This window comes from Lepidochelys kempii, chromosome 14, assembly GCF_965140265.1.
Source record: "Lepidochelys kempii isolate rLepKem1 chromosome 14, rLepKem1.hap2, whole genome shotgun sequence".
NCBI classification, from domain to species: domain Eukaryota; kingdom Metazoa; phylum Chordata; order Testudines; family Cheloniidae; genus Lepidochelys; species Lepidochelys kempii.
The window spans coordinates 27,686,573-27,713,214 of NC_133269.1; the positions used below are offsets into that span (position 1 = coordinate 27,686,573).

At 54.7% G+C, this 26,642-nt stretch overlaps 1 protein-coding gene across 1 annotated transcript in view; it reads right to left on the minus strand.

Annotated features, from left to right (window-relative positions):
- Nucleotides 1-14,459: 14,459 nt before the first annotated feature.
- LOC140897587 (butyrophilin subfamily 1 member A1-like) overlaps nucleotides 14,460-26,642 on the minus strand; it is a 59,581-nt gene continuing 47,398 nt past the window's right edge. The window contains exon 6 of the mRNA XM_073310373.1: nucleotides 14,460-15,075. Coding sequence (XP_073166474.1) covers nucleotides 14,765-15,075 — 311 coding nt within the window. The 3' untranslated portion in view covers nucleotides 14,460-14,764. The remainder of the gene's footprint in view (nucleotides 15,076-26,642) is intronic.

Sequence of the window (26,642 nt, forward strand, 5' to 3'; positions counted from 1 at the left end):
GAGAGCACGTGAGTGGCATTCGGGTTCCTCGGTGTGTTCCCCTCTCTGTCTGGGGGAGAGACTATCTCCAAAGGGGGATTTCATTTGCAAACAGCCCCCAAGAGCCCCTCACTCTTAGGCCAGGCAGGGGCTTCTCCAGAGCCGTCTCCAGTGTGTTTGGAAAGGTTCCAGCAATGGGGCTTCCCAGCCCTTCCCCTCCCAGCCCTTCCCTCCCAACCCTTCCCCAGGCTGAGAGTCTCTGAGGTGAACCAGACCCTGTGAGCTGCTGAGCCTGGAAATCAATGGGGAATGAGGAGGGCTCTGTGCTTCCTGTGCCGAGGGCCTTTGTGACTTTGATGTGAGGAATGATTTCCCAGGAGAAGTCCGGACTCCTGGCTTCTGTTCCTTCTCTAGCCTGGGTGGGAGAGTGGCCTGGGACGACAGGAGGGGACTGCTTCTCCAGAGTAACCGATGGTCTTTGGGACTGACCTCATTGCTGGAAAAGGATGAGACTTCCTGGCTATTGCAGCAGCAGGGATTATGAGGGGGAACGTTGGGAGCGGATCATGCAATGAACTCCTGCCCGTGTGTGTAGATGGCATTCCCTGCACTCCTGTGCGGGCAGAGGGGGCGGCTGTGGCTGGAGCAGGGAGGAGGAGGGACGGAAAAGGCCCAGGAGTGAAAGGCTGCCTTGAGCCCAGTCTCACCCCTGCTCCCCGCTCGGTTCCAGGATGGCCAGGCTCCTGCGGATGTTGCGGAGGAAGGCTCTGCAGGTGGCCCCAGAGCCTGAGGGAAGCAGCTGCCGTCTTCCCAAGGGGCAGAGCAACCCCTGCATCCCTGCTGGCGGGGAAGCAGCTCCCGTCCAGGCCAGACGGCGGAAGTGCCCGGCCTTCTGGAAAAGGAACCCGGCTCCCGGCGCAGGCGCCGAGCTGGGAGAGGCCCCGACTAGGCCCCAATGGAGCTGGCCCAGGCTGCGGTTTTGCAGACAGGACCCAGCCCAGGAGGGGCGCCGGGCAGGGTGGCTCTGGGGCTTGTTGTGTGGGCAGCAGCGGCCCCAGGAGCCCAGACCTCGTTCCCATCAGGAGGCATCGCCCTGCCCGGTCTCTGAGGACCTTCCAGCCCCTGCAGGCCAGGAGGGGGAAGGTCCCTGTCCCAGCACGGGCAGCTCAGCCTGGGACAGCGGCAGCACCTGGGCATCTGGCAGCAGCCAGGCCGATGGAGGCCACTGCTTTGTTCCAGGTGAGGAGCCGGGCTGGGCTCCGGGAGGGCTGAGGACGGGATGTGAACACCCTGGGCCCAGATGCTCTCCCAGGGATACGGGGGGCGGGTCTCAGCCCAGGTGTCTGGCCTGAGCCCCGCGAACCCCACGGACAGCAGCAGCCATCACACAGCTGCCCCTTCCGCACGGGGACCTGGGGGTGGGGGCATGAAGAGCTGCTGCCACTTTGGTCCTTGCTGCTCCAGGGCCGGGGGAATCGGCACCTCCCCTGGAGTCCTGGCCAGTGGAGGGGGGTTTCTTCTCTGGGCTTCTGCAGCTGTTGGGGGCTGAAGGCATCCCTGAGAGGGAGGTTTGGGGCCCCATCTGCCCTGGGTGCCTGAGGTGGGAAGGGGGGTCTTGAATCCTGCTCTGCCCACCACGCCCCTGTCCTTCCCTCCCTGGTGCAGGGACCCCCCTGGATTCGGAGCAGGAGGAAGGGGTGGACGTGGCCAAAGATGAAGCTGCTCTCAAGGTCATCCGAGAGCAGCTCCAGTGCAGAGATAAGGTACAAATGTTCCCCACTGGGCTGGAACCAAGATTGCCCTGCCCCTTCCCAGCATCCCCACCCCCTGCCGAGGGTCTTGTGCCTCCTGATCCACCACCCCCAATGGGACCCTTTTACATCCATGATGTGGGACCCCCAAGATGGGGGTGTCCCACAACAGCCAAAGTCATCTCCCCCCACAGGCACTGTCCCAGTTCCTGATCCTGCTTGTGTAGGAGTGGTGGGGGATTTGGACAATAGGCGGGTCCCCACAATCCCCCATTGAGGCCTGAGCCCTGGAGCTGGTGTGGGTGGGGCAGGAAGGTCCCTCATTAACAGGTTGTCTCTCGCTATACCCCACTCCCGGTGGGTACAGGATGAGGGGCAGCAGCTCCTGTTCCTTCAGGCCATCTACCCCGCATGTCTGGCTGCACGGGAGAGAGGGGAGGACACGCTGGAGCCGCGCTGCTGCAAGGCGGCTGTGGTGAAGAGGATCGTGGTGAGTGAGACACGCCATACGGCAGCTGGAGGGAGGGGGAGAATTGTGGGGCTGGGGGGCAGCTGAGAGTGGGGGACAAGGAATCTCATGGTCCCAGCTCAGTCGTCGGGATGGGGCTGAATGGGGGCACTTTTGACAGGGAGGAGGAGAGAAGGGGATTGGGAGTGAGCTGGGCAGGAATCCGAGAAGGGGGACAAGTCGGATGGGCAGGAAGGAATTGGAGGAGCGGGAGGTGGTGGGGGATCCTGCTGGCCATGTGGGGCACTGGCTGTGTCATCTCCTCACTGGGAGGCGTCAGTCGGGCCTGAATCTCACACGCTCCTTTGTCTCTTTCACGTCTCACAGGAGCTCATCGAGGAGCTTCCCGATGACTCGTCACCCAGCGCCGTCCTCGCCCACTCCCTGGCTGCAGTGGGCTACCTCTGGTACTGAGACAGCCCCACCCCCCCACCCTGCCGGCTCCCCTCACCCCAGTGCTGCTCAGGCCCAAGGCTGGGAGTCACCGTCACTGTCCCTCCCAAGTCACCTCCCAAGAGTGGCGCCTCTGGCAGAGATGGTGGGGTGGGGAGGGTCACTCTCTCCTGGCGGGGCTCTTCTTTTCACTCCCATAACATGACAGGGGCCTTGGGAAGGGGCTCACTCCCGGGCTCCGATACAGGAGGGGCAGCAGGCTCCAGGGAACAGCAGCTATTCCTGTCCTGCCACTGTCTGTCTGGGACACCTTGGCCTTGTCATTCCCTAGCGAAGTGCCTCGGTTTCCATTCTCGCCAGCCTGTGCCTCTATCCCTGTGGCTTGGTGTCTGTGTTGGCGACAGTCCCACCCAGTACTGCACAGTCTAATACAGCTCCTCTCTCTTGCCAGCACCATGAAACCTGCCCTGGAGCCAGCCCTAGAGACCCACCTCTTGCGAGCTGCCCTTCACTCCGTCTTCACCCTGGGCACGGAGAAGGACTCCACCGCCATCCAGGTACCTCCTCCTCCATCCTCCTCCTCTTCCAGAGTAGTCCTTGGTCCCTACTCCCTTGATTCGCTGGAGCTCCAGATTTAAGGGTGGGGTAGTGGAGATGGAACAAGCTGCAGGCTTGGATCCTTCCCTCCAGCAGGGAAGAGATTACCCCTCCCTGGGGGATTTTTCTTTCTTTCTTTCTTTCTTTCTTTCTTTCTTTCTTTCTTTCTTTCTTTCTTTCTTTCTTTCTTTCTTTCTTTCCTAAGCCGTGTTTGGCCCAGAAGCCCAGGTTCCATCCATAGCAACTTGGCTGTTTCCTACTCTTCTGCCTACAAGGCCCTCTGCAGAGACCTGCTAAGCTCATGGATTAAAGGTCCAGGGGTCATCAATTCTTGCAAATTGCCTGCAGTGGGATGTGAAGGAGAGAGGCCAGGAGATGTGTTTGGGAGTCTCCCCAGTGCTTCCCAGAGACCCCTCTTCCCATCCTGTGGCAGGTGTAGGCCCAGGTTCCCTAACTCTGACCCATGCTTTGCAGACTCTGCAGAAAGTCATCGCAGAGGTCCTGGATGCCATGCTGGGGAACCTGCTGGCAGAGTCCCCAGACACAGACAGGCTCCACTTCATCTTGGAGGTGAGCCCCATTTCACCGTAACTCTTTGGGGGACTGGTAAGGAGAGACTGGAAGATCCATTTTCTACTCTGTCCTCCTAGCTGGGTCCCCAGTGGGCCGTCCTTGGTTGGTGGGTGAGTGCAATGTAGTGTCAGGTCCTTCCTTCTTGAGGAACAGAGGAAGGAGCTGGGACTCCAAGCCAGAGCTCTGCCTGGTTCTGCTGAGCACTAAGCACAGGGCTCCTGGCTGTCTTGGGGAGAGAGAGTCTGAAAATCCACCCTTCCCCCTCCCCTCCAACACACAGAGCCCATGAGATTAGGGAGCTACTTCTCAGAGAAGAGGCACATGCTCCTTCCTAGAGAAACAGGAGGGCCCCAGGGAATCAGCCCTTCCCTCTGATCTGCTCTGAAATTCCTGGGGGGATTGTGCTCTCAGTCACTCCCTACTTCCCCCCAAGGATTTGCATAGCAGGGAAGGGCCGAGGGTTCAGTCTTCTTTCTGGTGAACTGTTCAGGAATCAGGAATTCTGGGAGGATGGGACCAGCCCCTAGATTGTCCCAATCTAGAGAGATGCGGAGAAGTTGTGACCTGAAGGGTACAAGCTGCATCCTGGGGGAAAGAATCCCCTTCTAAAGCTCTGCCATCAAGGACTCAGCTATTTCCCCCTGCGCAGAATGTCTCAGGCCCCTGGGGCTGGAGGCGTGGGGGGCTCATTTGTAAAGCAGGAGCAGCTGGCCACTGAGTCTGACCTGCCTCCTTTCCCCACAGCATGTCAACCTCTGGGTCGTGTCCAGGGTGTCGCAGGAGCGAGCCAGGGCCATCAGGAGCAGCACAGCCCTGCTGAGATACACAGTCACTCTCCCTGAGTTTGACGTAAGTGAGCTCCGAGCCCAGCTTGCTGGCTCCAGGCGGAGGCGGGCTGGCTCCAGCGGGCTGCAGGATCTGCTGCTGCTGCCGGGGCTGTGGCTTCGGAGGGTTCTTCATGGGGAGGCAGAGTCAGAGCAGGACTGAGCTAGCTTGAGTCAAGTTCTTCTTGTCCTGGTTCAGTGTTGACCCTGGGCCTTTAAGGGGACCATGCTCCAGCCCCTGCTTGGCATCCCGGGCTCCCTTGGCAGCAGAGCAAATGAAGGTTCGATCTCAAGCTCCTCTCCCCCAGCATCTCCTGTAGAGGGGCTAAGGGGAAGGAGCCCTCTGGCCCAGGGCAGACAGGGAGCTGAGAGGAAAATGCTGATGGAGTCCCCTCTGCTCTCCCTTCCATTAGATCTCAGCCGAGTTCCCTCAGATGGGTCGCCATGTGGCCCAGCTGGCTCTATTTGTCAGCGATCCAGACAAGGACATCAGCCGGCAGGCCAGGGAGGGGACTTACCGGCTCTACCAACTGCTGCTCCAACAGAAGGGTAAGGAACCCAGCTGGGACACGGAACCCAATAGGGGACTGAGAGTGACCATATGTTGATAATGGGACCCTAGACCATTTCTCTCAGACTGACCCCAGCCGGAGGACAAGTCTCTCTCTGCCTCTGTTCTTCTCCACTCCACTGTGGAGCCACCAATGGGATTGGAAGGACACAGAAACTGCAACCAGAATGAGGAGAAAAGTCGCTCTCTCTCTCTCTCTCTCTTCCAGGTCTGACCATACATGACGTGGAGGATCTCTGGTGCTATGACTGGCACCAGGACAGAAGGCTCTTAGGCTACAAGAATACAGCCAGAGTAGGGGAGGTAAGGGCACTGTGCCAGGGCATGACACAGCTCAGGGAGTGTAGCTGGCTGGGTTCCCTGCAGTGGAGGCCTCCTGAAGACAGGAAAAGAGCCTGCTCCTTATTTCCAGCTCACAGTTCCTCATCCAGCAACCAGTGGGACACGCTGGTGCCAAAGGTCCCACACTCGGACTGGGCCAGGAGTCTCCTTGTTCTTGTCAGGCTGCAGGTTGGATTCCCCTTGAAGAAACCAAGGAGCTGCAGAGGCCATTCCCAGCGAGGAGAGAAATCACTAAGCTGCGGGGAAGAGACCTTTGGTCTGTCAGCTCCAACCCCCTCCTCCCCTCAACAACACACGCACACTCCTCTAGCCGCTGAGGTGCAGGAGATCTCTCTGCTGGAAGCAAGACAGAGTCCCCTGTCGTCTCTGTGCCCTGAACAGCAGAGTGGGCCTGCTCACACACATTAGAGATCCATTTCCAGCCCATCCTGGCCCCTGCCATAAATTGCCTTCCCGAAAGAGCCACTGGAGGCTTTGGTCCCTCAGCATCTGCGACCTTTTAATAAAGGGGCTTCCCTGAACCCTGGGACCCTGAAATTTGGATATTAGGAAAAACTTTTTCACTAAGAGGGTGGTGAAACACTGGAATGCGTTACCTAGGGAGGTGGTAGAATCTCCTTCCTTAGAGGTTTTTAAGGTCAGGCTTGACAAAGCCCTGGCTGGGATGATTTAACTGGGAATTGGTCCTGCTTTGAGCAGGGGGTTGGACTAGATGACCTTCTGGGGTCCCTTCCAACCCTGATATTCTATGATTCTATGATTCGATTCTATGATTCTATGAAAGCCTCCTGGGGAATGAACTGCCTTGGCCACAGCAGCTCTCTTCCCCGCCCTTTGGGGCACTAGACGCCATTGTACCACCAGGACTTGGAGGCTGGCTCTGGGCAATCTACTCGAGCCTCATGTCCTCTTGGTTTTAGGTCTTTGAAAAATTCTTCTCTGTCGGGCAGAGAAGATCCTTCGTACAGACAGCATTGCTGGCCATCCATGACCCCCTGCTGCGTGTCAGCCAGGCTGGGCTGGTGCTGGTCTACTCCCTCCTGGGGGAAGCCCAGCAACTGATGGGGGACACGGTAAGCAGCTGCAATCGACTCAGAAGCTTGGGGTGGGACCCAGGGCCTCATTCCTCATTGAGTTATGAGGAGAGGCTGAGGGAGCTGGGATTGTTTAGCCTGCAGAAGAGAAGAATGAGGGGGGATTTGATAGCTGCTTTCAACTACCTGAAAGGGGGTTCCAAAGAGGATGGCTCTAGACTGTTCTCAATGGTAGCAGATGACAGAACGAGGAGTAATGGTCTCAAGTTGCAGTGGGGGAGGTTTAGATTGGATATTAGGAAAAACTTTTTCACTAAGAGGGTGGTGAAACACTGGAATGCGTTACCTAGGGAGGTGGTAGAATCTCCTTCCTTAGAGGTTTTTAAGGTCAGGCTTGACAAAGCCCTGGCTGGGATGATTTAACTGGGAATTGGTCCTGCTTTGAGCAGGGGGTTGGACTAGATGACCTTCTGGGGTCCCTTCCAACCCTGATATTCTATGATTCTATGATTCTATGATTCCCATCCTCTCGCCATTTGCTGGCCTGGTAGCAAGGAGCCTAGTGGGGACTTCTGGCCTTCATGGACTTCTGTTCTTAGGATGTGGTGCTCTGCTATCACTCCTGGGAAGGACAGGAGAGTCCCCTAAGTGCCCTCTGGGAACCTTTCCTGCCCCACAGAGCTGCACCCATTTCCCCATGGCCTAGTGTCCATGTCACCCCAGCCACCATCGAGAGTTGCTCCCATCCCTGGCATCCTGGGAGGCCAAGGACTGACTGGTGATGGTGACTGACTGAGGCACATGGGCGTGGAAAGCTGGTCTTGCTGCTGGTAGGGCTGGACCCGCTCTCGAGAGATTGGGAGGATTCAGTCGTCAGGGGCTGCTGACCTGCTCCATTCACCAGGGCTGCCATCCTGTGGTTTCAGGTTTTGTCACTGGGGTGTCTTGGGGAAAGGTCTCAAGCTCTCCCCATTCCACTTCACTGCTGCCAGAATCCCTCCCACCCCCCGCCACCCTTCTAGAGCCCCCTCCCTGCCCTACCTGGGTGGGGATGGAGGTAGGGGTGGAAGAGAGGGTCCTCCGAACTTGAGCGGTGTCCCCAGGTGGGTTGGAGGTGGAACAGCTGTCAGGGGCACTGATGGGGAAGTGGCAGGAGCTCACCCTACAAGGAGGGGGTTTGGCACTGAAGGTCACTAGAGAGGACAGCAAGCCTCCATCCTGGGGGTCAGGAGGGTGAATCTACCACTCAGACATGAGCAGCTGCTGCGTGGAAATGATGGTGCTGGTTCCAGGTGCCCTTCATCCTCCCTGATTCCTGGGGAGTGTCTCAGTCTCTGACATGTTCTCGTTCCCCTGCAGCATGAGGATGTCACAGCCAAGGTCATGGGCCAGCTTCACATGATTCGGCACTTGCACCAGATGCCCGAGGCGCTGCAAGGGCTGTGGCTCATCTGATGCTCTTCAAGGTTCCCCTCCCTGTTCAGCAAGTCCCGCTCCCTGCTGCAGGTACTGCTGTGTCTCACTATAAATGGGGGACTAGTGGAAGCAGAAATGGAGGCCCCTGGCACTCACAGGAACTCTCTCCCCTCTCTGTGGAGCTGTGTCCTTCCCACGGCCCCCCAGATACCTTCATCTGGGGCAGGAGCTCTTTCCCTCACACCCATATCCCTCCCCTCTTTCCTTGATCTCACCCCCATCCCATTTCCCGTGCTCCCAGGCAGAGATCTTCCTGCCCCATATGGCGCAGAAGGACCTTTGCGTCAGGGCTACAGACTGTCTGCCCAACTGAAGCTCAGGAAGCTCCACCTTTGAGGAGGTGAGGATGGGACAGAGGCTCCGGGCTAGCTTCATCTCCTGCCCTTTATTCTTCCTTTGGCCCTTCTCTGGGCTCTCAGAGTCTGACATGAAGAGGAGCCTCCTCCCCCCGTGTCTTCTAGGTCCTGGGGTGTGTGACAGCCTCCCAGATGGGTGCAAGCAGTAGTAGTTCTCAAAGAGGCCTAGAGGGAAGAGCCCACTCCCTCTTGGAGGTAAGAGCCATTGACTTCTTTGGGCAAAATGGGTTTCTTGGGGGAGAAATGGGATCCCTGCTGCATAGCCTGGGTGGGAGCTTCCCCCATCCCTGGGACAGAGACATCTTCATCAGTGTGCCACCCTTTTTTTTTCCAAGCAGGAGGCTCCCCAGAGAACTCCTCCTCAAACCTGTTCTCCTGGGAGCGTTTCTGGGAGGAGGCTCCCGTCCCTCAGTCTCCAACTCCATCATGCAGTCTCTTTCACCTAACATCTCCGCTCTCCAGCTCCACTTGCCGCAGCAGGACAAACGGACCTTCAGCTCGTAGGGAACAGACTCTGACCTCCTTCTGATCAGCAATGGGGTTTCACCATCCCCTCAGCAAACCTGTCAGCCGGGCTGGACCGGATTTAAAGGAGGAGGGTATCTAACAGGGTGGCTTGGCCTATGGCTGCCTAGCCTGGGGCTAGGCCAAATTGATGACCAAGTGAGCCCCACCTGAGGGGAAACAAGGGAAAACAGCAGCAAAAGTCCAGAAGCAGAGCGAGCTGTTCAGGAGATGGCCTTGGGCCAAACCCTGGAGTCCAGGGTAGGACTGGCTTCTCTCACTGTCCCTAAGGAAGGGGACATAGAAGACCATAGAAACCCAAGAAGGGCAGGCCGAACCGAAATCAGGCTGAGGAAGAACTCCCCACGAGGGTGGAAGGCCTTGTTTCTGTTCAAGACATTTTGGGACTTTGTTTGCAAAGAGCACGACCCAGGAAGGAGTGGAGTAAAGGACAGTCACCTGGTTGGAGGGCTGAGTTCCCAGCCAACAAACTGCAAGAGTGAGTATGAGCGGGGTTGCTAGCCCAGCGAGAAAGCAATGACACAAGGCCTGGCCAGCATCTAGCAGTGAGTGAACTCTGGTACACACCCAAAGTGGCCGTGTTTAGAGCCCTGGGTAGGCTCTTCTGTGGGAATTTCCCATGGGTCAGTGGGGCCGGAATCTCTCCTGCTCCTTTGGTTTCTTGTGCTTCCCACAAGATGTCTGGTGAACTGCCCTTGGCTCTGGGCCCAGCACCGCTCAGAAATTATTCGCTACCTTCAGAGAGACAGGGCACAGCTCAGCCTGTTGGGTAGGCTGGAGAATCACACTTCACTCGAACACACAACACTGAGGTGGTTTGGGAAGTATAGTAACAAAGAAGAGATTTAAGTGATACTAAGCAAGAGAAAGAGACAAATTTCAAAGAGAGAAACAAAACACAACACACTTTGTAGTGACTAAAACTGAATCTTAACAAGTCACACTCTTTGCCTTAGCAGTTTCCAGACTAACATCTCAGCTTTCCTAACAGACCTTCTTTGATGTCCCTGTAGGGTAGAAAACTTCTCTGTCGAATCCGCTGATTTGATTGCTTCGTCTTCTGGTTTCAGACCCTCTGTTATCCTTCTGGGGTGCCTGGACCCTGATTGTAACATCTCTCTGGCCCAGCCTCTTAAAAAGATGTGTGCTGCAGCCAGCCCAGCGCAGGGAGCAGTGGGGACAGATGATCTCCTCCTGTCAGACCAAGCAACAGGGGTCCCATTGAGGCTTAGATGGAAGATCCCAGGCATCTCCTGGAGGTAAGAACCGTCCACTCTTCTGGGCACTTGGGGCTGTTGCAACAAAGAGGGGGCTCCTGTTCCATAGCCTATTTGTCCTCATGACTGTGTTTTTTTCTTCTCAGAGGATGCGCCCGGGACCCTGGAGACTGTTTCGTGCAGGAGGTTTGAGCAGGGAGAGATCACTCACTGTCCTGACCCCTGGGTCATTAACCCGGGTCTGCAGGGTTCCTGGGAGCAGCCACCCTCCAGCACGCCACCTGGAAGCCTACGAAAAACTGCTTACCTAGGACTGACGAAGTCCAGACCCAGTTTGAAGCTCCTATTGGCAGAGTCCCAGAGCAGCTAATCGGCCCCCGGGACCTCCTTAAACCAGCAGCAGGAACAAGAAGCTGTCTGAACAGCCGAGAACCTCCCCGGCTCTGGACCGTGTGTTGGCTGTTCCTGCTCCCACTCCCCAGGCTTGATTTCCTGGTATCTGGACTCAGGGTGACTCACCTGACTTGAGGTTCTGAACACAATTTGGTCTTTTGCTTCTGCTCTTCCAGTGTCCTGACCCAGCTGACTCTCGACTCCTGTCTTGTGAGTGTGGACTCTGCCTCTGACCACTAGGTCTGGCTGCCCATGACCCGGCCATGACAATGACTTTTCTACAATTCCTCCAATGCCCTTTTCTGCTCTCCAGCTCTGCTCTCCCAGCAAGACACACCGATGCCTTGGCTCCCAGAGTCCTGCTTACCTGCTAGTCAAGGGCTCATGGGGAGTGTTTGTCTTGCCCCCTCCCCCACCACAGCTGCTTGTCCTCGGGGACTCTCCCTAGCGCAGAGGAGAATCCGTCCTGGCAGCAATTCAGGAAGTCACAGAAGGATGGTCTGCTCAGCTCTCTCTGCAATGCCACTGCCCGAGACCATTACGAGTGGGTGCCCAGTGACTGTGCCGGCAGCTCCTTGAGAGACTCCTGGGGGCAGGGTAGTCGTGTTTCACGATGACCGCGGGAAGCCATGCGAAGAGTGCGGCATTGAGGAGACTCTCCTGCTGTCCCAAAGGGTTTCTGTTCTCCTGCACGGTCAGACCATGGGGCCAGGTTGCAGAATGGGGAAGAGCTGTTTGGTGACGAGTCCGAGGATTCACCATACAGGTGGCAGCAGCTGCAGATCCTGAAGTCCCTGTGGTCGGGTTACCATGCGTCCGGAGTTTCCCGGACATGTCCGGCTTTTTGTGTTTTAAATTGCCCTCAGGGAGGAATTGGTAAAACGCTCCAAAGGGCCGGGATTTCCCTCCCAATGCAGCACTCTGGGGGCGGAGGGGGAGCTGCGCGCTCTGTGGGGGAGCACGGCACTGTGTCTGGCTCCGCACCCCAGACACACTGCTCTGAGCAGCAGGGTACGGGGGCCGGGGGGGCTGGAGAAGGGGCATGGGGTCCCAAGGGACAGTCAGGAGACAGGGAGCAGGAGGGGTTGGATGGATGAGGGGTTCTGGGGGGAGCCTGTCAGGGGGTGGGCATATGAAAAGGGTGTCGGGGGAGTCAAGGGACAGGGAGCGGGAGGGGTTGGACGGGGCAGAGGTTCGGGGGGGAGTCAGGGTCAGGGAGCAGGGGGATTGGATGGGTTGGGGGTTCTGCGGGGGCAGTAAGGGGACAGGGAGTGGTTGGATGGGTGTGGGAGAGCCAGGGGTCTGTCAGGGGGTGGGAGTGCGGATAGGGGGAAGGGCACTCAGGGGACAGGTAGGGGCTGGAGTTCTAGGGGGGCAGTTAGGGTGGAGGGGTCTAAGGAGGGGGCAGTTGGAGACAGGGAGAAGGAAGGCTTAGATAGAGGGCAGGGTCCTGGGAGGGGGCGATCAGGGGACAAGGAGCAGGGGGGGTTGGATGGGTTGGCGGTTCTGTGGGGGGCAGTCAGGGGGCAGGAAGTGGGAGGGAGTAGATAGGTGGCAGGGCTACCACTCCCCCCCCACCCTCAGAGTGTCCTCTTTTTTGAAAGTTCAAATATGGTAACCCTACCCTATGGGCCCAGCCTCCACTCCTGAGAGTTCAGGCGAACATCCCCCTGTTCTCAGGGAGTCTTTGGCTTTGGCGGCTGGGCCTGCCTGCCGAGACAGAGGACTCAGTGTTTCCATTAGGCTGCTCAGTTGCCAATGCAGCCACCCAAAGACGTGAAGAATGGAAGCGAAAGAGCAAAGCTGGACCCTCCGCTGATCTCCTGCAATCAAGTGAGCCCAGCCTGGGAGAGATAGAGAAAGCTCCAAGGTGGCTGGTGGCTGCAGGGAGCCAGGGGAGGAGAAATAAATAGTTCATGATGAATCCTACGGGCTTTGTCTTGTGTGGTGAAGGGTTTCAAATGGGTCTAGTTACTATCACATTCAACTTTACAATCACTGTGTCTGATTGAAGGGCAGGTCTAGAAAGGGCAGAGGTCACTCAAGGAGCTTCAAGTCTCAGATTCTGTCCCTACTGCCTGCTTTGACCAGCTGATCTCAACCCAACAGCTCCCTCAGGTGGTCGCAGTGGTGAGCTCTTTCCCTCTTTTTCTGGTTTTACCGCCGGCATGGGGACAGGATACATGTGGCCAAGGCAATGGAGAGGCATGGGGGTCACTTGCAGAGGCATGCAGAGAACTTGCAGAGTTGCCTGTTCATGCAGTTCCTATGGGGGAAGCACGGTAGGGTACCGTGCACTCCGGGGCACGATTTCCAATTTTGGTGGTGGCAGGGAGGATAATTTCACCCTGATTCCAGGGGCTACTTAGGCACGTGAAAACTCTACTGTTTTGACAGATAACTTAGCAATGAGCTGACAGGAACTCTTGCCAGACTGCTTTCCGGGGAAGACAGCTATAAGAATGGATCCAGGAAATGGTTCTGTAGCTCTAAACTGTTTGGACACTTTCAGGGAACATTCCCGATGCAAGACTGAGATCCCCAAAGTTATCCTGGGTAACCCTGAGAGACTTATGGAAAACTAGCAGATACCACATCTCTGCTGTCACTTTGCACTGACAAACTCGGACTGTCCGAACCTGTTCATGTATTTTACCTGCTTTAACCTCTCAAGAACTTTCACATATAAAAGAAAGAAAATTAAATAAACGACATACTTACACCGATATAGGGCTGTAGCGTAAACCCGACCTCAGAGTTGTCCCATTGAAATGGAATTATTCACAGCAGTAATTAAAGTTAAACATGAACGTAAGTGTTTCCAGGCCCAAGATTAAGGCCACAGGTTATGAGAGGTGCAGATGCAAGAAGAGAAGAGCTGTGCAAAAACTGAAATGCCACTTGGAACCTGGCCCAAACAATGCATCATGAAAAATAAACTCATCTTTTTATACAGTAACAGAGCTGGTTCAAAAAGGTTTTACACTGACAATGCAACCTTTGAACTAAAAATGCCACTTTGGATTACATTGATCATTTGAAAAAAGTTACCTCTTTAAAAAAAACATTTTGGATTTCTCTGCCCACTTGAGAGAGAATGTGGAGTTTTTCCCACCAAAATGAAACAAAAATTTGATCATTAAAAACATTTCCAAATAAGTTTGAAGAATATGGGGGGGGAGAGTGGTTTCTTCTTCAACTTTCATGAACCTCTCCACCCTCGCTATGTCTGTCTGTATGTACATGAATGATAAATATGTCCGCTACTGAAACTTTTACAAACAATGGCTCTCATCAGGAGCACTGAGGTCACATTACGCAGAGAAACACCCAGGCCTGCAGGGTTCACATTCTCCAAGACATAAACCGCCCCAAGACGGGAATGTCACACACAACACAGTGTGACTGGCCCGGGTTGGTTCCGTGCATGTTTTGCTGTTGCTGGCAAATTGTGCTGTTTTAAGGTGCGGGGGGAGTTATATTTGAAATGAGTTCTTCATCCTCTCCCACTCTCATCTAGGGGTCCCGGAACAGGGGAGACCAGGGCCCACCACTTTTTACTGGCCATAAGTGTGAGTGACTGGATGATGGGGGAGAGAAGGGAGTGAGCGGGGGCAGTGTTTTGGGGGCAAAGGGGCGGCATGAAGTGGGAGCTCAGGGAAAAAGGCGGTGTGAGGGGGGGCCTCAGGGAAAGGAGCGGTTTGAGGGGGCAGGACCTCGAGGAGAAGGGGTGGCACAGGGGCTGGGCCACAGTTTGGGTGCCAGCAGCCCCCCCCCACACACTTTTAGGAAGCTTTTGCCCATCCTGCCCTCATCCCAAATTAATTTGTTGCAGTAAGAAAACTTTGAGCAACAAGGAGACTTAGAGACGCACAATATAACTGCCAAAATCCTCACCTGCCCCTCGAGCTGGGCAAACAGAATTTTTTGGTAGCTGGCAATTCCAAAAAAGAGTTGGAAAAAAACCGGTTTCAGGTTGAACAAAACTAACATTTTTCCAAATTTTTGATGAACCAAAAAGCTTTAAAAAAAAACAAAACAAAACAAAAAGACCCAGGAACATTTCAAGGGTTGTAACTTTTTGAATCTTTAAAATAAAATTGAAGGACATTTTTAAACAAAAAAATGTTTCAAACTGAAAAATCTAAATGGTTTGTTTGGAAAGCGTCTAAACGAAATGCTTCGACTTTTTAAGAACTGTGGGGAGGGTCTGGACGTGAACAATTCAGCAGACCGGATACGAATTCGCAAACAGGTCTCCTTCCCCATTATCCAGGACTGAGTTTCGATTCCTGTTTCTGGTTCCCTGGGCCTGGTCCCCGTCCCTGTCACACACTGCGGGGAGCTCAGATTCCTGGGAATCCTGCCGACTTCCAGGCTGCGGGGAGGGATGAGTCAGCAGCTTCCTGAAGACGAGTCGCGAGTAGGCAAACACTTTCCCTCTACCTTTCCAAAACCCACATCGGTACAGTAAGACTAGCACCCCCACCGCTGCCACCACTCCATGCACCAGGAGACGATTCCAGGACACTGGCTCTGAAACAAAAGAGAGAGAAAGGCCCCATGACTAAGGGACTTCGTTAAATCATCCCACTGCTGCCATGAGGATCCCAGAAGATGAAGACATTCCTGGGATACAGGAAGAGCTGAGTTGGGTCGTGTGCACATGGGCACCACTCAGAACAGCGGGAATGAGATCTCCAGGCTCATTATCCCCATCGGCCAACCTGACGGAGGGAGAAAGGTGAGCCCGGCAAAGCAGCCCCGTTACAGAGTCTGGGAACCGTGATTTTTAAGATGCTCCAGGATGGGGTCCCTCAGCTCTTAAGGTTATAGGGAACGGTTAGGATCATCTCCTCCAGCGTCTTCTGAAGCCTGGGGAAAGGCTAGCCGTGGTGGGAAGGGTGGGGTTTGAAGATGTATCCATGAAAATGGGGGGTGGGGTCGCTAGCACATTGCTGACAGGTGAGGGGCACGATTGGTTTCTTTGCCTTGAGGAGGGGTCTCAGCTTTTAAAAGTTTTGGGAAGAATAATTTAGTCTGAGCCCTGGCATAACCCAGGCCAGAGAACGTCGCCTACTGATTCCTGCACCCACTCCAGTGATTTATGACACTGACTTGGCATTGAGAAGGATTTTATCATAGGCTTAAATCCAGTTGCAGAAGGGAAAGGGCATTAGAAGCTGAAAGACCCCAGAAATGGCTCTGGTTTTCTACTCAAAATAACCACCCGGGGCTGATTTTCCCCAGCCCAGCGCCTTGCAGTCATGCACCCACCACCTAGTGAATTTGGTGTGCAGGCAGGCTCCCAAATCCAGACAGTGGCACTTCACATCCACTTTGCCCTGGCATCAGGGACTGCCCTGAGCGCCCATCCTGCAAACACTTACGCACCTGAGCCCTCCCACTGCGATCCAAGGCTACTCCTATGGATGGAGTTAAACACGTGGCTAAAGCATTTGCAGAGGTTCCAGAGAGCTGAGGCTCCATGTAAAAGGAACATTACTTCAGTTATTCCAATCTTGGGTTTATGAGATGCTCCTGCTCGCCCCCTCCCTTCACAGCTGAGTCTCCCACCCAGTGGAATTCTCCAAGGAACTTCCCACTCTGAGACCCTAGACACTGTGTCCAGCGCTAGCTGTCCCTCTGGCCCAATCCCATGCTTCAGGACATAGTCTGAATGCCACGGAGGTCAGTAATGAATTCCCCACCTGCATTTACAGCATGGTAAAACTAGCCATGTATGTTACAGCGGTTCTTGCTTTTCCTGGAAGCATCAGATATTGTCCCCTGGGCTGGACCAGACAGGACAGCAGCCTGAAATGCCCTACGGCATTGGCTTGAACTCAGACTGACCCTGTGGAAAACAGGCTACAGCTCCCTTTAAAAAAAAATAAAAATAAAAAATTAATTCATAAGGAAGACTAGAGGTAAAATTCCCAAGTCCACTTAAGTCACTTTGGTGCTTTTGAAAATTGTGCCCTCTAAACTCAGCCCCGATCCCTGTAGCGGCCACTCCTGTAAGCTGTCAAGTTCTGGCCCATTCCTGTAAGTTTGCGTTTGTGGCGTTTTTAATACAAGCCGCATTACATGCCACAAAGAACCCTGGGTGGTAAATTTTGAAATACAACAAGAACAACAGGAAGAGGAAAAATATGCTCCAGACATGCAAGTTGATCAAGTTCGTGTTGTCATAGGAAACTTAACTTGTGTGTCCGAACCGCACAACATTACTGCTGCACTCATATTGGTTTTGCATCTCATTATTTTTAAATAGCAAAGAGAAAAAAATAATGGGCTTAATAACGGTGCCATCTGGGCTTTGAGTTTTACCAACTCTTCACAGCAGAAGAAAGATTGGCGTTCTCCATTGCCTTATGCCTGGGTCTGAATTCTCAGCAGTGCCAAGTTTTCACTTGGCTCAGCAGAGAGGGATGAGAAAAGGGGGCTTGAAGTCACCCTTTTGTTCCCCCAAGATTTGGCTGGCTGGTGCCTGAAATAGCACCTGACATAAAACGTAGAGCACCGTTGAGGCTGCTCTAAGTTACACTGGCTGTCGTGGCAGCAGTTCTGAGCCAGCATTATGCACCACACTCTCTTTGCTACCACACCAAGTCCCCAGACTAAAGATTGGGAGGAGGCAGGTGACATAGGGAGACACACCAGCTTTGTGCAACCGAAGAATTTCTAAGCTGCCCCTTATGGGCAGTTGGCATGAGGCCCAGGATCAAACTCCTTGTGCCGTGATGGGTGGGTGAGGGAAGAGTTCTGGGCCCCAATTCAGCCATACCCTGATCCTGGTGTGTGTCATTTACACTAGTGTCTGCAGTTCTTTTGGTATTTCATGCTCACTTTGCATCAGTGTAAAGGTGACACAAACAAAGTGCAAGGCAACAGAGAGTCCAGCCCCCGCCCTCCCCCCACACTGATCGCTTTAACTAGAAGTTTCAATTGCAACCAAAATTGTGGAGAGATTTAAAAAAAAAACAACCCAGAATCACAGGAGCTCTGGTAATCAAGTGATCCATCCCCTGTCACCCATTCCCAGCTTCTTGAAAATATAGAGTAGGGAAACCATCCCTGCCCATGCTAGCTAATAGCAGTTGAGGGACCTGTCCTCCATGAAATTATCTAGTTCTTTTTTGAACCCTGTTATAGTCTTGGCCTTCACAACATCCTCTGGCAAGGAGTTCCACAGGTTGACTCTCCATTGTGTGAAGAAATACTTCCTTTTGTTTCTTTTAAACCCGCTGCCTCTTAATTTCATTGGGTGACCCCTGGTTCTTGTGTTATGAGAAAGAGTAAACAACACTTCCTGATTTACTTTCTCCACATCAGTCATGATTTTTTACACCTCTATCTTATCCCCCATTAGTCATCTCTTTTCCAAGGTGAAAAGTCCCAGTCTTATTAATCTCTCCTCACACAGAAGCTGCTCCACGTCCCTCATCATTTTTCTCACCCTTTTCTGTACTAATGGAGGCAGCGAGGCCTAGAGCGCTGGACTCGGAGTCCCGTTGCTGTGGGAAGTGTCTGTACTAAAGGGCTGCAGCAGCTATCTAGACAAATTGGAGGATTGGGCCAAAAGAAATCTGATGAGGTTCAATAAGGATAAGTGCAGGGTCCTGCACTTAGGACGGAAGAACCCAATGCACAGCTACAGACTAGGGACCGAATGGCTAGGCAGCAGTTCTGCGGAAAAGGACCTAGGGGTGACAGTGGACGAGAAGCTGGATATGAGTCAGCAGTGTGCCCTTGTTGCCAAGAAGGCCAATGGCATTTTGGGATGTATAAGTAGGGGCATAGCCAGCAGATCGAGGGACGTGATCGTTCCCCTCTATTCGACATTGGTGAGGCCTCATCTGGAGTACTGTGTCCAGTTTTGGGCCCCACACTTCAAGAAGGATATGGATAAATTGGAGAGAGTCCAGCGAAGGGCAACAAAAATGATTAGGGGACTGGAACACATGAGTTATGAGGAGAGGCTGAGGGAGCTGGGATTGTTTAGCCTGCAGAAGAGAAGAATGAGGGGGGATTTGATAGCTGCTTTCAACTACCTGAAAGGGGGTTCCAAAGAGGATGGCTCTAGACTGTTCTCAATGGTAGCAGATGACAGAACGAGGAGTAATGGTCTCAAGTTGCAGTGGGGGAGGTTTAGATTGGATATTAGGAAAAACTTTTTCACTAAGAGGGTGGTGAAACACTGGAATGCGTTACCTAGGGAGGTGGTAGAATCTCCTTCCTTAGAGGTTTTTAAGGTCAGGCTTGACAAAGCCCTGGCTGGGATGATTTAACTGGAAATTGGTCCTGCTTTGAGCAGGGGGTTGGACTAGATGACCTTCGGGGTCCCTTCCAACCCTGATATTCTATGATTCTATGATTCTATCGTGTTTTAAGTGCAGACAGAGCCTGAGCCGTAAAGCAGGTTCCTTCCCACCTCCTCCCTTTGCAGAAAACACCCCTCGGCTTCAACATCGACAGAATCCTCATGCAAAGCGATTTCTTCTCCAGGCCGTCTACAAGCCTCTCTCCTTGCAACTTGAAGAAAACTGAATGGTTGACAAACAGGGCCTCAGAGACCTGATCTGCTACATGCCCCGCCTACCCGTGACAGGCACCCATAACTAGCTTTCAAGCTCCTTCCCCTCTCTCCCTGCACGGGCACAGTGTGATCTGCTTGGCGTCTGAGTCTCACACCGGCTGAGCAGCAGGCAAACCTAGAATCAAAGTGGTTCATAACGTGGTCATTTGATCTCCCCCAAAGGGCTGGGGGTCGCCCTGCACTCTGCTGGAGAACTCTCAGCCATCTAAAAAAAGAACAGGAGGACTTGTGGCACCTCAGAGACTAATAAATTTATCTGAGCATAAGCTTTCCTGAGCTACAGCTCACTTCATCGGATGCATTTAAAACCCTGCTGCAGTGATCTGAGCAGCCTTGGCTGTATGGAAAGCAGATCAACTTTAGCTGGTTGGGGGTTTTGTTAGGGGGAGGAGGGGATCTCAGAAATCCCTTGTCCAAATGGCCCTGTGCCCCCCCCCCCCCCCCGAGGCACACAAACTGTCAAGGCTCCAAGTCAGCGGGTGGATTTCAGAGCAGGCAGGAGATCGGTGCTTTAGGCAGAGAGCTGGCGCTTTGCTAGAATAAAATCTCTTCAGCTGCCCTCCAGTAAGATCCCGTCCTTCAGCGCCTCGTCCCCAGTGCTTGCTTGGGACCCCAAGTGAGGGTCAGCCCCAGACCCCCCCCACACGGCGGGCTGAGACACACGGCGCTGCTGGGACGGCAGTTCAGAGGGGGCGTTAGGACACTTTGGCCCATCAGTTAAAAGACAAAGAAACGAAGTCTGCCCTGGGGACCAACGGAGACGTCTTCTCTCACTGCAGAGAAAAATCACTTCCCCTTCCACCCCAAAACGATCCGCGCTCGTGATTTGCTGCCCAGCAGCAGAGCTCTTGTCTCGGGAGGCAACTTCAGCTCCTGCAGGTTACCCGCCTATTTTGCCCCCCTTAACCCTCCTTCCATCTGGTCCGCGCACAGCCCCCTCCCCAATAGACCCCGCGCGACTCCCTCCCCCATCTGGTCAGCAGACAGCCCCCACCCCAATAGACCCCGCCCCATCCCCTCCCCAATACCCCCACCTGATCAGCGCACAGCGCCCTCCCCAATAGACCCCACCTGCCCCCGCTCCCATCTGGTCAGTGCACAGCCCACTCCCCAATAACCCCACCCAAACCTCCTCCCCCATCTGGTCAGCACACAGCCCCCTCCCCAATAGACCCCGCGTTCCCCAGTGTGATCGATGCACCCACCCAACTCTTCTCCCCCCCGAACCCGGCACCTCCCTGCTCGCCCTCTCCCCGATCCGTGCACAACACCAGCCCCTCCTCACCTGCTGGAGGAGACCCCCAGCCCCCAATCGCTCCGTGGGCAGCCGGCGCCTGGAGCCCGGCTCGCAGCTCGCCCAGGCCAATGTCCCCTGGAGCCAGAGCCCCCCCCCCCCCCCCCCCCCGCCCGGGGAGCGGGCTCAGAGTGACCCCGGTGGGCAGGCAGAGGGAGCAGCGAGGGGACGGGCTGCCCCGCTGGGAGCCGCCAGGCTCGGGGAGAGGGTCCCGCGGCTGCAGCCCCGCTCAGCTGGGCAGGTCAGCAACACGGAAGGGAAACGCACCCAGCTGTCTGCCACCAGGGAGCTTCTTTTCCATGGGTCCAGATGATGAAGATGTCAACAATATAGCGTAAGTAGAGTAGGGGCATTAGGGGATGAGAGCTGAGGAAGCGTTGTTCTAAGTCAGCCATAAAAATGTTGGCATACTGTGGGGCCATGCGGGTACCCATAGCAGTGCTGCTGATTTGAAGGTATACATTGTCCCAAATGTGAAAGAGTTATGGGTGAGGACAAAGTCACAAAGTTCAGCCAGCATGTTTGCCGTGATATTATCGGGGATACTGTTCCTGATGGCTTGTAGTCCATCTTTGTGTGGAATGTTGGTGTTGAGAGCTTCTACATCCATAGTGGCCAGGATGGTGTTTTCAGGAAGATCACCGATGGATTGTAGTTTCCTCAGGAAGTCAGTGGTGTCTGGAAGATAGCTGGGAGTGCTGGTAGCATAGGGCCTGAGGAGGGAGTCTACATAGCCAGACAATCTCGCTGTCAGGGTGCCAATGCTTGAGATGATGGGGCGCCCAGGATTTCCAGGTTTAAGGATCTTGGGTAGCAGATAGAATACCCCAGGTCGGGGTTCCAGGGGTGTGTCTGTGCTGATTTGTTCTTGTGCTTTTTCAGGGAGCTTCTTGAGCAAATGCTGTAGTTTCTTTTGGTAACCCTCAGTGGGATCAGAGGGTAATGGCTTGTAGAAAGTGGTGTTGGAGAGCTGCCAAGCAGCCTCTTGTTCATATTCCGACCTATTCATGATGACAACAGCACCTCCTTTGTCAGCCTTTTTGATTATGATGTCTGAGCTGTTTCTGAGGCTGTGGATGGCGTTGTGTTCTGCACGGCTGAGGTTATGGGGCAAGGGATGCTGCTTTTCCACTATTTCAGCCCATGCACGTCTGTAGAAGTCCAGTCTGTTGTTTCAACCTTCAGGAGGAGTTCACCTAGAATCCTTCTTTTTGTAGTGTTGGTAGCAAGGTCTCTGTGGGTTAGTATGTTGTTCAGAGGTGTTTTGGAAATATTCCTTGAGTGGGAGACGTTGAAAATAGGATTCTAGGTCACCACAGAATTGTATCATGTTCGTGGGGGTGGAGGGGCAGAAGGAGAGGCCCCGAGATAGGACAGATTCTTCTGCTGGGCTAAGACTATAGTTGGATAGATTAACAATATTGCTGGGTGGATTAAGGGAACCACTGTTGTGGCCCCTTGTGGCATGTAGTAGTTTAGAGAGTTTAGTGTCCTTTTTCTTTTGTAGAGAAGCAAAGTGTGTGTTGTAAATGGCTTGTCTAGTTTTTGTAAAGTCCAGCCATGAGGAAGTTTGTGTGGAAGGTTGGTTTTTTATGAGAGTATCCAGCTTTGAGAGCTCATTCTTAATCTTTCCCTGTTTGCTGTAGAGGATGTTGATCAGGTGGTTCCGCAGTTTCTTTGAGAGCGTGTGGCACAGGCTGTCAGCATAGTCTGTGTGGTATGTAGATTGTAATGGAGTTTTTACCTTCAGTCCTTTTGGTATGATGTCCATCTGTTTGCATTTGGAAAGGAAGATGATGTCTGTCTGTATCTGTATGAGTTTTTTCATGAAGTTGATAGATTTCCACTCCATACGGCTAAATTCAGTGCCTTGCACCATGACAGGTTTCAGAGTAGCAGCCGTGTTAGTCTGTATTTGCAAAAAGAAAAGGAGTACTTGTGCACCTTGTTTGATGCAATAGAGAAGGGGGAGCCGGGTTAAATGGAGGCGGGGCTGAGGGCAGGGGGCATGTGCATCGGCCGCTGTCGTGAGGAAATCGGGCACTGGCGTTTCAGCTGTGGCTGAGGTCGTGCTGTGGCTGTGAACTCACCCGGCGGGATGCGGCTGCAAGCCGGCCTGGCTGGTGCGCGGGACCTCACCTCCTTCCCCACGGCTGCGCCGCTGGGCGCTATTCCTGTGGGTGAGACGCTCCCGGTCCCAGGGGTCCCTGAAAGAGCCACCCAGGGCTTGGGAGGGAGGGTGGGTGCTGCTGGCTGCTCCGCGGTGGCTCGCTCTCTGCGCGGCAGGGTTTGCGGGCTGGTTACAGTCACAGCCGGGCTGGGGCGAGGGGGCACAGTGGGCCCGAATGGGGCGGTGGCCGGGAGGGGAAGGGCTCGGGGCTGGGGACTGAATGGGGGTCGGGGCTCCAAATAGGGAGAGTGGGGCTGGAATGGGGGCGGAGCTCGGGCGGGTGTCTAGGAACTGCATGGGGGTGGGGCTCCAAATGGGGGGCTCGGGCGGTGGCTGGGGACCGCATGGGGAGGGCAGCGCTGTGGCAGGGTCAGTTCTTGGCCGAAGGGAGGTGGATTCTGGGCCAAAAGGGGGCGATTCGGAGGGCGGGCCCCGGGCCGAAGGACGGGGGGGGGGTTCGAGAGCCCCCCCGGGAAGGGAAAGGAAGGGTTGGGCAGAGGAGCGCAGGACACTGGTTCAAGTCCCGCCCTGCCAGGAGGGGGCTGGGCCAGGGACAGGGCTGTTTCGAGCCCCAGCCCCGTCCCCTTATGATATCCCTACTCACACTTACTTCAAGGAGGATTGTGTGTGTGAGGAGGGTCTTCTCCCCCACCCCCCAGCTGGGTGCCTGTCACTGGTGGGCGGGGCCTGTAGGAGATCAGGTCTCTGCGGCCCTGGGGGCGGAGGGGCCGATAGGAGTTAAGGGGTTTTAATCATCATGGCACCACCTCTGGCATACTGCATACTGGGCAGGCAACGAGAAACCACAAATGGCCTCCCCCACCCCTGACCTGTCCTGCTTGGTCTGTCTCGGGTTCACATCGGCTGGAGAGTCTGGAGCAGGGACGGGGAGCCAGGGCCAGGACCTCTGCCTCGGCTTTGCTGCTGCCAAATCGGACCCACTCAGACCGAGAGGAGCTGACCCCAGCCCAGCACCTGCAGCAGCGTCTGTGGCCTGAGTGTCGCTGAGAGGGACAATGGGGCCAGCAGCTGGGTTGCTGAGAGCGAAGAGCCGCTGTAGGAGTTGTGTGTTAATGGCAATGGACACCTGGAGCCTGGAGGGAACCCAGGTAATGGGGCATCTCTGCCTGGGGGCAGGCTGGAGAGAGACACTGAGACTGCCTGGAGTGCTGGAAGGGGGCGTGGCCCTCCCACTTTTTGTCACTGGCCCCGCCCCTCCCCCTCCTCTTCCCCCTGAGGTCCCCCCACCCCACCTCTGGCTGGCAGCTGCAGTGCAGACAGTTGCAGGGAGCTGTGGATGACACTCCACTTGCCTGGGGTGGGGGGCCGAGAGCAGCCCTGGTCCGTATCCCTCCCCGCAGGCTCCCTGCCCAGAGCAGGGGGAGTGTCTGTACTTCCCCACAGCTGCTGCTCTTACCATGGCCCTGCTGCTGCTCTGAGGCCCTGCTACCCAGCCAGAGCCGGATCTTGGTAACAGCCCAAGGGTAGCTCTAGGGAGCCATGGACCCTCCATATGCCCTTGGTGAGGGAGTCTGCCTGACCCTCTGGGCTCCCCTCCCAGAGTGTCTGACGGAAGGAGAAATCGACAGAACGGTGCATGTTCCAGGGCAGCTCCAGCCCCGGTGCTGTCAGTGAGACGTGTCCTCCCAGCCCTGTCTGACGGGTCTGTCTGTTTCAGACCCTCCTTGTAACTGCCAGAAAAGTCCAACCCCTAGAGTTGTGGTTGCACTGACAGTTGTATCGTCTCCTTTGATCGCTGCCATCATTGCTCTGGCAGGTGAGTTCCCGGCTTCCGCCCCGCTCCCTTCCCCTCCATCTACGATCTCCGTGCATCCCATTCCCCCGTGACCTACCACGGTCCCTCTCTCCTCCCGGCCTGTCCGGCTTCTGCCCCTTGGACAGAGGATTCCTGGGGGATGTTCCTCCCCGACCATCCTCCTGCTCCCTCCCAGACTCCTGCACCTGGGCACTCTCTGTGTCGGGACGATTTGACTTACATTAGCCCCCCCAGCCCATCTCTGAGCACTTTGGACCCAAGTCGCCTTTGCCATGCGCCATGAAACAGTCCCTGACCGGGGTGTCCAATGGGACAGGGTGCAGCACATCCCTGAGCCCTTTGCCTTCCCTGTGTTGCTCTGAGGTTACCAGCCTGGCCTTCCTGGATCTTCAGGTCACGCCTGTGGCCGGGCGGCAGGTGCTGCCGTGTTATTGAAATGAGCCGTAGAATTAAGTCTAGACCCCTCCACCAGCGCAGTGTGGAAACCCCCCAATCGCTGAGCTTGGCCATGAAGGGTCCCTTAGCACCATTCACACCCCCGGGCTGCCCAGACAGTGTGTGCTTGTGCAGAGGGCGTCTGTTTGCGGTGAACATGAACCCTGCTGTATCCCCCCGTCGTCTGGCGCAGGGCGTGCTGGAGACTGTCGGGGATGGGATTTCTCTACTGCCCTGGGATCTGATCACTGGGCCCCAGGAGGGTTTAGCAGCTGGCAGAGGGGATTGAATCCAGGTCTGTCTGCATTAGGAATCCTCTGTGCCGATGTCATGACATCCGTGCAGTTGAATTGGTGCAAACCGCTAAAGCAGACGCACTGCACTGGTGCACAAAGGAGCTTGCCTTGGTGCAGTTCGCTGCAGGAAGTTACCAGAGCGAGCCGCACTGCTCCAGCGCATCTCCAGGAGGTGCTTGCCCGGATGTCACTGCAACACTGTGATTATACTGGTGCAGATTGCTCTGATATAGATGGGCCCTGAATCCCAGCTCCCTGCTGTAATGGCAGGCTGTTGAAATGGGCAGCATTGGCTCTCACTGTGTAAGGTGGGAATCTGTGAGCTTAGGGTTGGTTACACACCTGCAGGTGCAGGGAGCTCTGCAGAACATGTGGCATCTGAGCTGGAGATGGATGGTGGAGACAGCCTGTGCCATCAACTGTTAGTCACTGACTTCTCTGCTCAGTTCAGTAGGGCAGGGGTGTGGGCTACCGTGCACTGGACAGTTAAATCTACAGGGTCAGACATGCCTTGTGCGTGAGTGAACACATGCTCATTTTCTGATCACCGCTGCCACGTTTCCTAAGTCTTCCCGACTTAGAGTGCCTGTTCCTTTTAAATAGTACCATGCCGGCAGAGCTGAGCTACATCGGTGTGGTTTTCTTTGAAGTCACAAAGTGTATTCTTTCGCTAAGAACATAAGAACGGCCTTACTGGGTCAGAGCAAAGGTCCATCCAGCCCAGTATCCTGTCTGCCGACAGCGGCCAATGCCAGGCGCCCCAGAGGGAGTGAACCTAACAGGCAATGATCAAGTGATCTCTCTCCCGCCATCCATCTCCACCCTCTGACAAACAGAGGCTAGGCACACCATTCCTTACCCATTCTGGCTAATAGCCATTAATGGACTTAACTTCCATGAATTTATCCAGTTCTCTTTTAAACCCTAGCCTTCACAACCTCGCCTTCACAACCTCCCCAGGCAAGGAGTTCCAGAGGTTGACTGTGCGCTGTGTGAAGAAGAACTTCCTTTTATTTGTTTTAAACCTGGTGCCCATTAATTTCATTTGGTGGCCCCTAGTTCTTGTGTTATGGGAACAAGTAAATAGCTTTTCCTTAGTCACTTTCTCTGCACCACTCATGATTTTATAGACCTCTAACCACTGTGTTTACATCTCATGTTATTGTAGCTCTGTAAGTGGCTATGGGCCATCTCACTGCGTGGTGTTTGGGTAGGTTGCGATTGTTCATGGGGGTGGGGGGGAGAGGTGAAAGAGTTATAAATGTGACTGGGTATCAGAAAGTATTTCAAATAATCTAGTGCCAGAAAATGACCTTGAATGTGACAGCAGGTGGCTCCTCTGGGACCTTCTGCTAAGAAAAGCAAAACATAGAAAGAAAAAGAAACACTTCAGCACCAGGGGGAAAGGCAGTTTACTGTGTTTCTGAAGCCATCTGATTCCATTTCTGAGCAAGTTGCAGTGTGAGAGAGAAATTCATCAAATTGAAATGTATGTCGTGCAACATCCATACTGCACTTGTGCAAGGGAA